The 18469-nt window shown below is 36.2% G+C and overlaps 1 protein-coding gene across 2 annotated transcripts; it reads left to right on the top strand.

The window, feature by feature from the left end:
- The first annotated feature begins 3579 nt into the window (after positions 1-3579).
- On the top strand, positions 3580-18058 carry LOC121738527. Of its 2 annotated transcripts, none has more exons than XM_042130657.1 (5): positions 3580-4083; positions 13813-14110; positions 14296-14418; positions 15048-15179; positions 17975-18058. In XM_042130657.1, exons 2-5 carry the CDS (start codon positions 13814-13816, stop codon positions 18056-18058), a joined length of 636 nt encoding a protein of 211 aa, XP_041986591.1. In that variant the 5' UTR covers positions 3580-4083; position 13813. The 2 variants fall into 2 exon arrangements, with proteins under 2 accessions (XP_041986591.1, XP_041986590.1); XM_042130656.1 differs by lacking the exon at positions 3580-4083 and adding an exon at positions 10050-10163.
- Positions 18059-18469: the final 411 nt, after the last annotated feature.

Consider the following 18469-nt stretch of genomic DNA (forward strand, 5'->3'; position numbering starts at 1 on the left):
CGCTAGCGTTACAAAATGTATGGATTTGACATTAGTATTCGCTAGTCAAGCGATGACTTATGTCAAATGTGTCTCCATACTGGTATTGCTCGACTTTAGCAGTGCGTTCAATTCTGTTGACTTTGACATCCTCCTCTCTATCCTGCGCTCCCTTAACTTATCACCTTCAGTGATTAATTGGATTGAGTCATATCTTCGGGGACGCTCACAGCGAGTCCGCTCCAGCGTGGGTACCTCGGACTGGTGCGATCTTGATGTGGGTGTACCCCAGGGTGGCGTGCTTTCTCCCCTCCTCTTTTCTATTTTTATAAATAATATCACTTCAATAATCACATCCCACTTCCATCTCTACGCAGACGACTTGCAAATCTACCGTCATTCACACATTCTCGACATCATCTCTGCAGTCGAAGACCTAAACTCTGATCTCGAACGAATAGCTAACTGGGCTAAGTCTTTCGGTTTGTTGGTTAACCCCAGCAAATCGCAAGCTATGATTATAGGTAGCAGATACATGACTCAAAGGTTATGTAATGTGCCTAGTGTAATTTTCGATGGTACTGTAATCAATTACACAGATTCGGCCAAAAATCTGGGCATAATTCTAGACAGTAATCTGACATGGAATCCGCAAGTGACAGAAGTGAGCAGGAAAGTACATTTTTCGCTACACACGTTGAGGTGCCTCCAAAACTTCCTTCCAATACAAACCAACATTTTCCTTGTCCAGTCTCTTATCCTTCCCATCCTTGACTACGCCGACACCTGTTACCTGGACGCCTCTGAGGAACAGTTAACTAGACTCGAGCGTTTACAGAATCTTTATATACGTTTCGTGTTTGGTTTGAGAAAGTTTGATCATGTCTCGGCCTACCGTTCCAAACTCAAGTGGCTACCAATCCGTCTCCGCCGTAACTCCCACATCCTTTGCTTACTTTACAACATCCTGTACAATCCTCTCGCTCCTCCATATCTCCTTGACAGATTCAACTTTTCCCGTTCTCCCGATCTTCCATGTAGGTCCAACGTCCGGTCAAATCTTTCCTTCCCCTCACATCGTTCCAACTTTTACTCCTACTCATTTTCTGTTCATGCTGTCAGATTGTGGAACTCGCTCCCTCACACCATTCGTGACAGTCCCACTATCGCTGTTTTTAAAAGACGCTTGAAACTAGTACGAGAACTGTGTTGATATAATATATATTATATATTCATAATAATAGTGCACGTTCTATCTGCTGTCTTAATCCTATCTCTCTCCGTAGGGCTGCTGGAAGAGATTTCTATTAGAAATAAGCAGATCCTTTGTGTCGTTTTACTGTGTATATTGTGTTATTGTAATTGTTTCTTGTGCACAATAAATTGTTAAATAAAATAAAAATAAAATAAATCGCATACCAGGTCGGCCTGGCATTGCAGCTCGACCTGGTGGGGGTCGTGCGAGCGAGATAGATAGCTATATAGGAGGTAAAGGAGGGAAAAGGACATAAGATGTGATGGAAACTAGGGTTGCCACTCTCAAGGTTGTAAACTTTAACTAAGGTAAGTATTTGATATTCTGTGTTTTATTTCAGGTAAAACACTTCTATTTTTATATTTGGGTTGCTCCGTAAGATAATACCTAGTTTATGGGGTTGATTTTTTACAGTTAAGAATCGCTCTGTTCAAATCAAACTTTATATCGTGGACAGTATAAATTAAACATTTGATATAATTAATGCTTGTAGAGACTCTGTTATAATCTACTGTAGTATATTAAAGATTATTCTAAAACGTAGTTGTTGTAACTACCCAGATAATTGTGCGGTAATGATAAAATTAAAAGTTATTAAAGCATTCATACGTGTGTATTACAAATAATATATATTTATGATAATATTGATTATTATTATCTATGTAAATGTCTTTAGTACATATTATTGTAATCATTAATGTAACTGTCGCAGTCATAAAGTTATTCGCCAGGCAATGCTGCGGCTGGGTCTTTCGTTGTACGCCGTCACCCAATGATCTGTGTGAATAACAACTACTAACTAGCAAATGCATAGAGCCCAACAAGATGACACATGGCATAAAAATTTCTTTTAATTTCCATGTAATAATAATATCTAACCTCACCCAACCTGAAACTACACACAAACACATACTATGTTAAAAAACCTGCCTCATGCATATCATTCTTTATGCTAACTTATCGGTGCCGAAGCATTTTTCAGGTACCCTCACATACTCGCCAAACCATAAGAAAGATGTCTGTCATTGCCAAAAACAATGATCAGGCTAACTTTATGCGTCAAGTCGTATTCAAGTAGAATTGACTATTGGGCTACTCATTTTATTGATTCGGGCATAAAATGAACGGCCGAGGCGAGGCATTGGCGGCATTTAAAATAAAATAATTTGTTAAGCATTAATTTACTCTTTTTATTGAATCCCATTCTTTTATAATATTAAAATATATTTTCCTGAGGCCAGAGGCCTGTACGGGGAGGCTGATCGTTCCGTTCGGCCTGCAAGCAGGTGATAGGTGCATCCTATGGAACAGGTGCAACTAATGGGATTCGGGACGACAAAGGAATGCGCAAAAGAAGTCTGTTCTTCGGCCTGCGAGGTTCCAACTTCGTCATTAGCTCAACTCATACTTGTAACAAGTACCTATGAGTTGACAAAAGCCAACACCATATTTTATATTTATCTCTATAATGTTCTAAGGTTTTAGGTTAGGTTACATTAGCTTATGGGGCCCTAGCATATGGCGAATGTTTGTAGCGACTAGCGATGTAATCGCGCATTTAGCGAACGCGAAAAGTCGCCGTGTGCTGGCAGGCTGGCATTTATAATATTAGAAAATGCGTTAATTTGTTCAAATTAAGTTAGTTCCAAAAATTCATAAGAGATGGCGCCGTGCGTCTCTTACATCGCACTGACGCTTGCTCAAAAGTCTTTGAGCAAGCGTCAGTGCGATGAGTGCTATAAGAGGTGGTATCATCTTACATTCAAGTTTTGTTTTTTTTCGATTGTTATTTCTATTTTACTTTATTAAATAACTCAATACCGTACTTTATTTATCTATGCAGTGACGCAACCTTAATGATAAATAGTTTATGGGTAAAGTTGTGTAATTGGGGGGCTAAATAAGCTTTAAAATTTGGCATAAAATATAAAGTTTAATTTAAAAAATGAAATATTATGTGCACACTGCACAGTTGTTTTGATTTAAGGGGTAGCAGGGTTTTTTTTTTATAAAAGCTTTCGACACCAATTTTGTTGACATCGCGCGCTATAAACTGAAGTCCACGTGGACGAAGTCGCGGGCAACAGCTAGTGTTACATATTTTATCTTCAATGTAGTGTTTGAGTACAACGATAGTAGTAGAACTGGATTTTTTAACTCTAATTGCTGCACTCTTTTACTGTCAACACTGAAAGATAAGTATTAATCAGACCTACGTGTATTAGCATAGCATTAGAATACCTAGTATGCACCTACGCCTCTCCTGGATTTACTACATCACGTCTTATGAATAATGTTACATACGAATGAATCTGGACTGGGCTGTATCTTAAAATGTCTTGGTATCTTGTTTTACTCATTTTTTACTTTCATTTTCAGCCTACTCAACTAAAGTCCAAAAAAAAATGTAGCTTTTCTCGCACAAGGTGCTGGTCGCTAGTTCTCTTAGCTCGCTTGGCTTGAGGCTACCATCGTCCATCACAATATTATAGAACGACCGTCAATTGTTTTGCCATTTATCTAATACTGTCAGTTGAGGTATAAACATCAACAAGCAAGTAAGAATAATGTGTTGCATCGATGCGCTATGGACACATTCTATGGTCGACAGGCCACATCCTAGACCCAAATATACACATCAAAGATGTGAAACGTTTAACATTATTTTGTAATAATGACTCTAGACCCTTGCATGCTCGATGCCAAGGCTTCGTGATGTAACCGGTGAAAGTCTGAGCATCGCATGTGCCTCGCCTCAGACTTGTGAGCCAAGTGAGTGGTATAACACCTGTTATGTGCTAAAACTTTAAAGTTACGTCTATTTACTTCGTTTATGTATTGTATCTAAGGTAATTTAAATAAGAACCTCTTACGACCGATAAAGTTATCTATCTTTGGTAGCTCTCTGACTAGCCTAAGAAATATTTTAATTGATCAGCGGTACACTGCGGTATAGCAATTTTTATTGGTGTTGTGACCGTACTAACCTACTTAATTTAAGTAGGAGAGCGTTTCTCAAAAAATTAGTACCATTTTTAGAAAATATGATAAAATAAAAATGTTTAAATATTACCGATTTTTTTGTTTTAAGATATGGGTAAATGTCTACAAAATTTGGAATAGGGGTTGTTTTCAGCTATAAAATGTTAATAAATAGCAAAATCTATTAAAACAAACCCGAGGTGCAGAAAATTTCCTATTTTGTTACCTTTACTAGATTACGTAAATTCAATGTAGAATTGTGTTATTAGAAATTTTATTTCATTAAATCGTATGATAAAACAAAATTTAATTTGTTTTTAAAATATCTGTCTATTTTTAAAAGCAAAATCTTCAAATATAGGCGGTAATGTTTCCTTTAGGTTACTATTTGGCCACAACTCTTTCTCATCTTTACAATATTGAGTCTATTTTATCTTGTATAATTTTTTTATACATATATAATGCAAAAACGAAGTATTTATTTTTGTCTTCATCACAAAAACATAATAATATCCTAATAAAACATTTAAAAAATCAAAGAAATATGCGCCCGCTTTTATGGGACAGTAACCAAAATATAATTCTGGTAACAAAATAGGACTTCTTAAACCTATTCTACACAGTAGTACAAATAAAAAAATCTGTTATATTTAAGAGTATCATTTCTCTGTTTCTTTACGATCCTTTGGTTAATAAATCAGTATCTGAAACTAAATATTGTTTGTCTAATCTTATTACATAATAATCAAAAATATCAATGTTACTTAAAATTAAATAAACTTTTCAACTTTTATACGCGTACAACTAAAACTATTACTCGTTTATGATTTGACTTACGAAATCAAAATTGGGAGCTTTAATAGATCTTAAGGCGAAATAATAATAATATTAGAGCTTACCTGCGTTTCTTGGGTAACAAAGACTGGAAATTTTTTGGACCACTACGCTAATAGAGAACCTTCTGTTCGCGCACGTGGAATGTAAAAGAAATATCAAAACGAAAATAAGATGGATATCGAGCTTAACAATTTTGCCACTATACTGAAACATATTTATTAATATAATTCTAATTTATAAATGTTTTTTACTGAATTTATTTAACTTACTACGTATACAATTTAATAGAAACGGTAATGGTCTATTTTATTTATAGAAAAACATATTTTAAAATGTGGGACAAAGATTTAGATAGAAAGTACACTTTTTTGAGAAATGCTCAGGAACTAAATATTTGAGACCTAGATGCTGTGCGTAACAAATATTTTATATGATCGGGTAATAAAGTAGTAGTGCCTATTAAGAGCCCATATGACCCTAACTTGACTACATACTTTAACCTAGATCTCAAAATCTGTAAGGTCTAGAAAACTGATTTTTTGACAGAAGTAACTTCAGTTCATAAAGATTAAATGCTCAAGACGAAAACACGATTACTCGAAAAATGCTCGATAGTTTCTTTTTTACAAAAAACCTTGTTTTAGACACATTTTTGCTTGGATCTTTGAAGTTTGCTGTCTTTTCTTTAATATTTTTTAATATCTAAAAAGGCATTGATAAAACCTAAATTTGCTCAAAACACTTTTTTCATAATCATTATAGTTCGTCTTTTATTCAAGTAAAACTAACTCGGCGATGATTCCGCGCCGTCCTTTTTCACCTGGCATATGAAAGACGTGAGTGTGAAGAGAGAAGGACGATGTTTGATTTTTAGAGTCAGGTGAGCTCTTAATATTATTACCAAAGAATTCTATATTATTACACGTCTGATTAATTTTAATGTAAATTTTATATCTCTTTGTGTGTGTCGACTGTCGCGTGTGTTGGTTTTTGTCGCGTAATTTATAAACCATAAATACATTTCATATAAGCTATGCAAATTAAAGTGTATGCTTGAACCAATTTATGTACTAATTTTGGAAGTTTAGATCACTCTCCTCTGTTGGCAAAATAGGAATCCCTTTTTTTACAGAGGCTTTTTTGATTGATTATTCTGTGTTATAAAAGTTGACCAATCGTGTTATGCTATGGGTAATTTAAAGCTTTGTCTTTAAATTACCCATAGCTTATCACGATTGGTCACACATGATGAATACTGACAATGAACTTTAATTTCTTAGCTGTCAATGCTGAGAAAAATCGATATCGCTACAGCCAAATTATGCCAGCCGGCCAAGTGCGAGTTGGACTTTCGTACAAAGGGCACCGTAAATTTGTATGGGAGCCCCCCTTAAATAATAAGTTTATTTAATTTTTATTATTAAAGTTAAAAATTAAAATACAGTTGAGTATTTTCTGAAATTTTCAAAAACCTTACTGTCACCATTATGGATATAGAGCAAAAAAAGGGGGAAAATCGTGTTTGTTGTATGAGGCCCCCCATTAATAATTTATTTTATTTTAATTGGACTATTAGCTTTTATAACGACACCGGAAATATATAATTTGTGAAAATTACAACTATCTAGCTATTGCGGTTCTCGAGATCCAGCCTGGTGACATACGGATAGAGGACGGACAGACAGCGAAGACTTATTAATAATAGGGTCCCGTTTTCACCCTTAGGGCAGGGAAACCTAAAAATAATATAATAACAATGCCCGATGGTACCCAATAAATCCAATAAGTCGCTCATTATTTCTTTAGTGCTCATTGCCAAGCCACTATAATAATTATAAAATAAAGAAATCTATCGATACATTTACTGAATATTGATTTAAATTACAAAATAAGTTAAAGGCTTGGCTTGAATATGTATCTCTAATCTGAAAACTTTTAGACTGAAACTGAACTGAACCTAACCTCTAAGTTACTATTGTTTGTATTTTATTGAATGTGTGAGATGATATTCTGTTGGTGAATCGAAATAAATAAATAAACTGAACTGAAAATAATCTGAAAACTTTTTACGACAGAAGTATTGAATAGCTTTGCAGTATTTTGCTTGGCTCCTTTTACATTTCATGTTTTTGGTGGGATATGTATTATACAGAGATTATTATGTAGGTATAGAATATTATTAATATACAATCGAAACCTTTTTTACTTTGGAAAAAATTCTGTTGCATAATAATTTAAAGTTTAAACCGAACTGTTTAAACTTTAAATTATTATGCAACAGAAATTTTTCCTTCATAATATTATAGTGCCATTCAGGGCCCCCGTAAGGGCTAGTGGCGCCTGTGTGCAAAAAAAGGATTTTGGCGCCTCCTTGGGCAATTTTTTTTTAGGTCCTTGGTTTTGGCGCCCCTAAAGATGGCGATTTGGCGCCCCTAGAGGATGGCGCCCGTGTGCATTGCACAGTGCACACATTGCACATATGGTAGCGGGGGCCCTAGTGCCATTGCCGATTCTTGTCATAAATTATATATTATAGTCTAAAATAATCGGCCAAGTGCGAGTCGGTCTCGCGTACAAAGGTTTCCGTACCGTTATAGAGGAAAAATAGGCGAAATTTTGTTTTTGTATGGGAGCCCCCCTTAATTTTTTATTTTATTTTTAATACTTTAATATTGAAGTAGACATATAATTAAGGCCTTTGGGAAAATATCAAGTGTCTACCTATTGCCATTATTGATATAGAGCAAAAAAGGCCAAAAAAATCACGTTTGTTGTATGGGAGTCTCCTTTAAAATATATTAATTTTATTTTGTTTTTAATAAGTATTTGTTGTTATAGCGGCAACAGATATACACAATCTGTGAAAATTTCAGAACTCTAGCTATAGCGGTTCTTGAGATACAGTCTGAAGACAGACAAACGGACAGACAGACATCGAAGTCTCATGAATAGTGTCCCGTTTTCACCCTTTGGGTACGGAACCCTAAAAATATGTTCCAAGTCTCCCCAAACTAATAAATGTCTCCCCTAAAGTATGTATTTAAAAGGTAATTACTTACTAAGTATAACTTACTAGTTAGCTATCGTTATCTAATGAATTTCATTTAGTAATTAAAATTAAATTTAGTAACTAAAAATCGATTGCACAATTGGCTATACATTATAAATCAATAATATTTTGAACGAAGTCCTTCCAATCACAGAACAATTTTATAATGCAACAGCTGTGATTTGCATTCCAATTATGGAAGTGTCGCAAGAATAGTAGGTACCTGATGATAGCTGTGTGATAGTAAGTCGGTTTAAGAGTACGCAGTATGTACAGTGTACACAGTGCCGAAAATAGGGCGGTGCCACCGGTGCCCAGGCACAGGGCGTAGACTCTGGGGGGGCGCAAAAATCGCCAGACCAGGCAGGACTATTATTTTTTCGCTTTGCTCACGATAAGTTCCCACTGCGCCCCGAATGCTGCACAGTGTGGGTGGTATAACAGGCGAAAGGCCTACTTGATATCAGACGGCTCGCCTGCTTGTTTGCCCATATCAGTTCTTTAAAAAAAGTATGTTTTCCAAAATTTTAGTATATTATTATAATAATTGGTCTACCAACAGTCAACACCATGTTTTATATAATTGCTCTGGGTACCTATAATACTTAGGTATCTAAAAAAAAAACAAGGGCGCACTCGCACAGGGCGCAATAAAGGCTATTTACGGCACTGAGTACAGGTACACATTGACACGGGCGCAGCGGCGCCGCATTTTTTTTTTAAATGAAAATATGGGGGCAAACGAGCAAACGGGTCACCTGATGGAAAGCAACTTCCGTCGCCCATGGACACTCGCAGCATCAGAAGAGCTGCAGGTGCGTTGCCGGCCTTTTAGGAGGGAATAGGGTAATTGGGAGGTTAGGGAAGGGAAGGGAAGGGAATAGGGGGAGTAGGGAAGGGAAGTGAATAGGGGAAGGTAGGGAAGGGAATAGGGTAGGGGATTGGGCCTCCGGTAAACTCACTCACTCGGCGGAACACAGCGCAAGCGCTGTTTCACGATGGCTCTCCCACGTATAAAACGTTTTATAATAAAAACAAAATAAAATTTATATTTAACAACAAAATACTATGGGATTTTTTTACCTTTTTTGCTCGATTATTATCCATTAGGCTGGTTTTATCGTTAAGCGTTTCGGCAGCGCCGTTGGAGCGCGCGCGTTCGAAGATGTATGGCGGTAGGTACCTAGAGGCGCTGCTCATCCTGCCGCTCCTGAGCTGATAAAACCAGCCATGGCCACAGGTAGGCATTTGCAAATTTCACAAAATCCTAACTTAATTTATGTATACTTTAATTAATTATTAATAATAAAATTAAAATTAAATATATAAGGATTAAGGGCCATACAAAAACACTGTTTTTGCTCTGTAGCGGTACAGAACTCTCCTTGCGCGAGTCCGAATGGCCGATTCTTCGTACAAGTTTTATGTCCCATCGTGCAATCGGCCGAATTTTTCATAAAACTTATATGAAAAATGCGGCCCGTCCCGCTGCTTCCGTCAAAATGTGTATTGTGTGCCATTTAATTAAAACTACTTTTAAATAAGACTTAAATAAATTGTTACGATTCAAATAAAACTTAACTGTTAAATTGGATAAGGATATTGTACTGCACAAAACTATATTTCATTCATAAAGTTGCGCGCGACTATCATAAAATACAACCAAAGGTTCAGAAATAGGCCGATTCCGATACCAAATAGCACAACTGCTGTTGTGGAGATTTTCTTAACTAAACAAGTAGATGCCACAAAGAAACAAGAAACTGGTGCGCCTATAAGCATGGTGATCATGATCATGCACATACTGAACAGAACCCATACTGCAGCGTTTACCGCACCACGGCTCGAAGTCACGTTTCCGAGGAATAGTATTGCGTTCCCGACGGTCAATAATAACGATGTCACCCCTAAGATAAGGAGACTAACTTTCTTCAGATTTTCGTCCACCTTGTAACTGTGTTTGCCGGCGAAATATGACAGCAACGCCTTCTCTATCAGTGCGTAAAGGATGATGGCTAATATGCACAAACCACCGAGCGCCAAGCCGCCGAGTGATATCAAGTATGTAGCGAGCCTCGGTGGAAATATACCGAAACACCGGGACACAACTGGTACTTCCATACTCGACATTTTCACAAACGGAAAATTTATAATCGTATTAGCGTGTTTTGGGTTCCTTTGTCAGAGGCAAAGAGAATGTCAATTGTCATATACTACGTAACAAGAGGTCGGACTAAGAAGAAAAAAAATTAACATTTATGTTTTTTTTAAATTGAAACTAAAGATAAAATTTTTAAGTGCAAAACCTTCCACGGCCCGAGTGCGAGAGTTTAAATGGGTGCGCTCGCCTCGTCTCGCCTGTCTCGGACCCTCTCGGTCCGGTGTCGGTATTTGCGCCCGAGACAAAGGGCCTCGCGAGGAATGCGAGCGCATTACTGTACACTCTCGCGTTTTTCACTACTAGTCGCGCCGCTAGACAGTGCAGAACAGAAAAATAACAATAATAAACGTCATTATCTGTGAGAAATAAAATTAAATATATCTTTGGATTACAAATTACAATGATATCTTTCGATGCATAGAGAAAAATAATGGTCCATCTTCTCTGAGTTCATAACTGCAATTGAACTAAGCGAGAATGTACATGATCGCACTCGGGCAAGGGGCTCTCGCACGAGACTCGCCGGAGAGCTCTCGGCGAGAGTGTACAGCCGACATCAAGTAAAAGTTAAAACCTCTGACCAGGTGGGTGAAACTTTCAAACAAAAAAAATTGGGTTCCAAATTTAAACGTAGCAACTAAATTAAATTGGATAATCTGTGCAATTTTTAAGCAAGATCGACTGTGATTGGTTGACGAAGTTAAAAAAGACGAAGAAGAAGTTTAAAACTCAAAGTTCGATTTTCAGTTAGTGAAAATAATTATTTTATAGCAACTCTTTCAAAAATTGTAAATTAGTGGATTAATTATTGAAAAACGAAAGGTAAGCCATTGTAAAATGTAAATATAACCGTAAATTAAAAAATTAAAGCAAACATAACTATGTCATACCGTGTTCTAATACAAAGTATGTTATAGTGATTATTTGCATATTATTTGTATAATAATTTCCAGCTTAAACTTAAAAGATAGATAATTATTTAATGGAAAATATTATAATGTATCAGTATGTATGCAGTTAATTTCGAAAATGTTGAAATGTGTCTATTGATTTATTGTAGTAATTAATTGCACGTTAAGGTTATTAACTATAATAATTTACGTATGGAAATGTAGTAAATGAAAAACTTTTCATTAATTTCAGATTTTTAGGTCCCTGTACTAGTTTGCAACATTTTAGTCTGCAGGCAATGGTTGTTAAGGAGATTTAAGGAGGAGGAGAAGGAAGGTATGGAATTATGAGAGGTGCGGCCACTAAGGGAAAATCCTCTGATCAAGTGAGGTGGTATACAGCTGGCCTGAGCCCACGCAATAGATTTCAGCTGTCGTATGTATAGGGTGTGACAAAACAAAGTAATAATACTTATGTGTGTATGTATAAAGACGCGCGTCCACTGGATCGGAATCGGAGCGTAGGCAGCGGACGAATTTGTTGCCTAAACCTTGTGGATTAAATCTGTTTTATTGTTTTGTGTTTATTTAGCTATGTAAAATAATTTTATTGAAATAAAACATTTATTGAGCTCAAAATTTTTTTTTTAATTTTTGGTATGTTTAGAGTGGAAGATTTAAACTTTTAAAATTTTTAACTTTAGTTTCAATTTAATAAAATAATAAATGTTAATTTTTTTTCTTCTAAGTCCGACCTCTTGTTACGTAGTATATGACATTCTCTTTGATATTACTTTAAAAAACATATTTTGGCATCAAGAAATTAATTTGACATATTAGTTATTATCAGGGTTGCCAGTTCAAAGACTGGTCAAATCGGCAATCGCCACTTCGCGATAAAAAGATAGCCCAAAATAGCCCAATAAAAAAAACACGGTAATTAAACGTAATGTCAATAAAACGTATGAATAATATTATATGCTACTGTTCTATTACATTAGACATTGGCAACTCACCGAGGCGGCCATTTTTAAAAGAAGGAGTTATGTATTTACATGTAATTTAATCAATGTTTTAAGGAGACTTGCTTCGTTTAATTCAAGAAGCTTATTTAATATAACATAAGATTCTTGGTTTAATTGGATACTTACTTGTAAATTTGCATTGTGGTAACCAGTTGTTTTTGTTTTTTGGATTTTTTTTATCAACTATAAAAGTGACATTTAGCAATGAAAATCTATAATATAGTATTTATTTTAAAATTATGTATTTACAAATAAAAAATCTTTTATGCATATTAATCGTCATCTGCTGCAAAAAGTTGGATGGTGTCGAGCAAATTACGATCCAACATATTATCTACTCAGTATATATATGTAATATCTATGATATCTACTGCCTCTCTCTGCTCCTGAACAGAATGATACTCGTAAAAGGCCCATTCACGGCAGGACTGCACGGCAGTCCTGCAGTGAATTGGTCTCACTGATTGGTTCACACTCGGTGTTTCCGGCCGGCAACACTGAGCGTGAATCAATCAGTGAGGCCCATTCACTGCAGGACTGCCGTGCAGTCCTGCCGTGAATGGGCCTCTTTATTCAACAGCCTACCCACGCGGCGAACCACAGATTATGAGTGGAAGCGGCCGCGCCTAGACAACGCATCGCTGCGTTCGTTGTTATTATGGCCGCGTTCATGAAAATACAATAGTAGGCAGTAGCCCAATAGGCGATAAGTAAATAACCGTGTCGCCCAACAGGCGATAAGTCGCCATTCCAAATTTTTTGTAGCCGCGGGGGACCGCAAAATAGCCCAATTGGCTACTTGTCACCCAATCTGGAGACCCTGGTTATTATAGTTTGTGCGTTAGATGATATGGGTGACACATTATAATTGACAATAGTAGGGAAGTTACCTACCTAAGAAAATTAATCGATAATTTAAAAATATCGAATCACTTCGTAAAGGAATTGCAATCGAAATTATCGATTTCGTACTGAAGTTTCAGAGTAGCGCCGGCGATTTAAAATAGCCGCCCTTTTTATCGATTTGATTTCGATTCAACTGTCAATCTCTATTGGCATGAGTTCCATTTCATGCATCTGACATTTTTCAAATATTTTCGTTACAATAATTTTTACAGTTAAAATTTATAATTTTATATTAATAAGTTAGCGTTTAGCAACTTTTCATTTTTATCATTTACAATAATTACAGGAAACATTTGTTTTTGTAGATGGAATATAATTTATTACATTTTGATTTTTTTTGTTTTCTTGTAAAAAAAACCCGTAGCGGGGAATATGAGAAGTGTCACCCATATCATCTTAAAACGCACAAACATTTTATTTTAACTTTTTTTGAAGATAATGCCACCGGTCGATTCTGATAGAGCTTCTTCCATTGTTATATTTTGTTGTTACCTATAAAAAAACACTTAATTTGATTAAAAATAATAATTCTTATAATCCCGTAATTAATCCCTTATAAAAAGTTACAAATTTTTATTGTATTAAGTACAAAAAGCTAAGAATCCTAAGATGAAAGAATGAGTATATATTAATCCAAAGACTTACTCTCTACTAATAAAAATATCCCAACCGTTATAATACAACAGGCTGTATCTTTTTAATAATAGGGGGTTCATACCTTCTTATAGGATGTTTCAAATCTGCATGGTTGTTGCCTTCGCTGCGGCTGTAACAGCAGCCCCAGTAGAGGAGCCTGTCAAGATAGATTTACCGGTTTACGAGCGTCCCAACGATGAGCCAAGTTACACCCTAGCTGAGCAACCCAGCGACGAGGCAGGCTACGCTCTGGCTGAGCAACCCAACGCTAGGCCAAGCTATACCCTCGCTGAGCCTCTCCAACTGGAGAACCATCCCGGAGAGAATCCTAGCAGCAACAACCTCTACGACAACCTTATTGGAAACAAGATTGATGCTTTGGACAAGAAAGTTAGTTATTCTAGAGTTTACTAATATGGAAGGCTTTTCGTAGAATTTTTTTGTTGTTGTCTGCTTGGGCCCGTTGCAGATCATTTAAATGAAGAATACATCTTTACCACAATATCTTTATCTAGGTATCTTTAATGGTGCCTGTCGTCACCTATTTATCTGTATTTCCATTATGTTTTTTCTAGCTTAACGGTCCTTTTGCGAGAATCAAAACCCTCGAGAGAGCAGTAGAAGAAACAGAAGGTTACGGCAGCAAGATTCTGTCAATCAAAGAAAACTTGGGTAACGTTGCAGCAGGAATTTTCAAGGTAAAGTACATACCTAGCAGCGTTGCCAGACATCCCGATTTTGGTGGGACGTCCCGATTTTTTCATCAAAATTGAGTGTCACGCGTAGGAGAAGCTCAGTCCCGCTTTTCGTGAATAACTCGAACATACGTGCAGCGTATTGAGAATGGTGCATAATGGAGATAAGAGTGTGGGAGAGAGAGCGGGGTAGATTTTTTGTGGCTACTTTTGCCTATTGTCACTCAAACATAATTTTAAGTCAAATAAAATCTTCAAATAAAAATTCGAAAACTTTTATACTTTTTTTTTACTATGTCCCGCTTTTGACGGAAGAATCCCGCTATTTTCACTAAAATTTTCCAAAGTCCCGACTTGACACAAAAAAATCTGGCAACGCTGATACCTAGGTACGTAAAAATCATAATAATTAATGATTAAAGTGTAGTACATGATCATTTATAATGTAGGTCGACATTATATGAAATAAAATTAATTATATTCATATCTATACTAAATGTGTGCACACTTTCGCGTTTATAATAATTAATATTAGTAGGGTAGACTGGCAGACAGACATGTCTGTCTGTCTAACTACTTATATTGAATTTATCTAAAGGCTATTTTACAATGTTACAACATTTTATTCACAGCCAAAACCTATAGTCGATATAATCGAAGAAGAAGATAAGTATGGAAACACTGGTGACAAATTCTACAACGTAGGCAGAGCTCTAGTCAACGGTTCTTCAAAAGTATCAACATACGTCAACACTTTATTAGAGGTAATAAATATCCAAACAAAATAATTTTTACGATACATAAGTTAAAATAATGCCAAGACTAGACTAGGCTGGTTACTGTACTATCGAGCTGTCAGGTCTTAGTTCTTAGTTCTTAAGGCCCGTATTCACTTTCATTAGTAAGTAGTAAGTGCAAGTTATTAGGGCAGGTAATTAGTTATTAGGAGAAAGTAAGTGTAAACAGCGACTGACTAGTGCAAGTGATTAGCCGGCTGCGTAGTAACGTGATTAGAACTGTATTCACTTTGATTAGTGATTAAGTGCAGGTAACTAGTGCGGGTCATTAGTGATTAGGAGAAAGTAAGTGTGGACAGCGACTGATCAGTGCAAATGATTAGTCGGCTGCGTAGTAATGTGATTAAAAGCGTGTTCTATTTTTTGCAAGTACAAGTGCGAGTACTCACGTCCCGCGCGCCCTTCCTCCCTTCACTCGCAGCGTGCCTGCCAACTATGAAATTAAGCTTTATTTTTTTTCAAAGATCAGGTAGACCTTCAGATAAACAAAAAAATTAACATTGTTTTATTTCTGAATTTTGAAGCAAATGTTTTCAGAATGATGAAATACAGCTTTCCGAAACTGAGGAAGGCCTGGCCGTCACAGTCTCTTGGTCCAGTAAATATGGATGGATAATTTTTTAATTTTTTGATCAATTTTGAATTCATTCTGGGGACAATGAAAATCGTGGGGGCTAATTAATTATAATTATGACTAATTTATTTTTTCTTTCAATTTAAAGAAAGTTAGTAATATTTTATCAAAATAAAGAGACGACCTCTGTGGCTCAATTGGTTGAGTGCATAAAGCTAATACAAAGGTGTGGCGTGCGTGCGTGGCGTGGCTCAAGCCGTGGGTCGCGGGTTCGAATCCCGCTGACGGAACAAAAACTTTTCAATGTTCCCGGGTCTGGAGACTGGATGTGTATAAATATATATTATGTGTATAATATAGTATAATAAAAATCTTAAACAATCTAATAATATGTATATTGTATACCTATCCATACTAATATTATAAATGCGAAAGTGTGTCTGTCTGTCTATATTCTGTTTATCTGTATGTCTGTCTGTTACCACTTCACGCCCCAACCGTTAAACCAATTTTGCTCAAATTTAGTATGGATATACTTTGAGCCCCGGGAAAGGACATTGGATACTTTCTATCCCAGGAAAATGTACGGTACACGCGCAATAAACGATTTTTGGCGCAACGGAGTTGCGGGCGTCATCTAATCTAGTGTAAAAGTTTTAAATATTATATTTCCGTTGTCTGGTACCCGTAACAAAAGTCCTTCAGGTACTTAGTACGGGGCCAGACTAACGTGGTGTTAAGCGTCCATAGATATGATATTATTATTAAGTATATTCTATTAAAAGTACAAAAGGACACCTTTTCAATTACTTCCATACTAATCTATACTTACTAATATTATAAATGCGAATGTGTGTGTCTGTTTGTCTGTTACCTCTGCACGCTCAAACCACAGAACCGATTTTGCTGAAATTTGATATGGAGATACTTTGAGTCCCGGGAAAGGACATAGGATATTTTTATATCCCGAAAAATCGCACGGTTTCCGCGTGATAAACTAATTTTTGCCGCAACTTCGTTGCGGGCGATATCTAGTTTTATATAAATACTTTATGGTTAAATAGTTTTAAATAAAACGAATAGTAATAAAAATTAAGGACATGTCAAAATGGCAGTTGTATTTAAAAAAAAAAAATAGCAGTCTTCTATTGATCCCATAATTTTTTTGGTCTTGCAAATTCAGCTTCCAAAAGAGTTCCCGTTTCAGACAGCACCGCATTTAATACTTCTTGCAATTGCAAGCTCGCTTCTCGATGTTCGGCCGTACTCGCATGGTTGACAAAAAACAATCGCTGGTTGACAGCTACTACTGAATTTACTAAATAGAGCCACTAAATTATCACTAAATAAGAATTGGACACTACTTGCACTACATACCTACACTCCACTGCCTCAATTACTAGTCACTTGCACTTGTACTAATGAAAGTGAATACAGGCTATAAACGTAAGGTAAGCCGTAGGCTTCATGCCGCAATCAGATAGGAACTGTATAATGAAGTTTTTGACATAAGCCCTATAGTGTATCATTATCTGAAAAAACTCTTCATTAAATTGAAGTTCTACAGTTTGATCATCATTAAGAGGGCGACTAATGGCTGGTTTACACCTATTGAAGAAGAAGCTATGCCCTTTAGTTTTTATTGAAAAAAAAAATTGGGTTTCGTGCCCAAAGGGTAAAAACGGGACCCTATTACTGAGACTTCGATGTCTGTCCGTCTGTCTCCAGGCTGTAACTCAAGAACGGTAATAGCTATACAGAGTTGACATTTTTACATATTAAGTATTTCTGTTGCCGCTATAACAACAAATACCTACTATTGCACTCATGATTTAATTTATGGACAATATTTGGCTACCAGACGTGTTCGTGTACTACTGCTATAGTGTTTTATTTTTTTAAATAAATCCATAATTAGCAGTACGGTACTAGGTATATCAAGTATTTTCCACAATCAGAGTAGACTTAGCATACGTGCGTGTGCACTGTGCGTTGTGAATGTATGCAATTATTGTCGGTCAATTTCGATTAGCTCTTATAGTTCATATCACATCGTAACCTGTCGAGGCGATACGATGCTTTTTTAAATGAGTTACTTAGGTATTTAAAATTGGAATATCATCTCGCTTATCGTTGCAATTGGCTACTTCGCAATTTACTTAAATATGGTTTATTTTAATTTTTGCAGATTCCGGGAAAATTCGTCCAGCAAATATCTCGCATCGCGAGCGAGAAACTCAACAATGTAGGTGCCAAAATAGTAGGCTTATAAGTAACAATAAATTATAGTCATTTATTAATATTAAGTCTATATTAAGTATTAGTTTAATAAAGTTTTTTATACAAAATGTAATTTTGTCTTTATTATTCATCTTACGAAGAAATTGCTACCTTGCCCTTGTAATTGCATACCAGCAGTGGAAACGTGGTATTATTTAAATATTAGTAGAGACTAGAGACAAGTCAATATAATAGGTTTTCCTAGATTATATAGGTAGACCTAGATTTTCGGTGACTCGACGATAGATTTATTACGCACCTAGGGCAGGAAAATAAGGAGGCGAAGCCGAGGTCAACAAACATGTGAATTGTGTCTGAGGCTTTCTTATTTACTGCCCATGATGCGTAGGTACTAGGGTTGCTGAGGATTCCTCTTCCTCTTCCTCATAATGAGGAAGTTCCG

The sequence above is a fragment of the Aricia agestis genome, chromosome Z (genome assembly GCF_905147365.1).
Source record: "Aricia agestis chromosome Z, ilAriAges1.1, whole genome shotgun sequence".
In the NCBI taxonomy this organism is placed as follows: domain Eukaryota; kingdom Metazoa; phylum Arthropoda; class Insecta; order Lepidoptera; family Lycaenidae; genus Aricia; species Aricia agestis.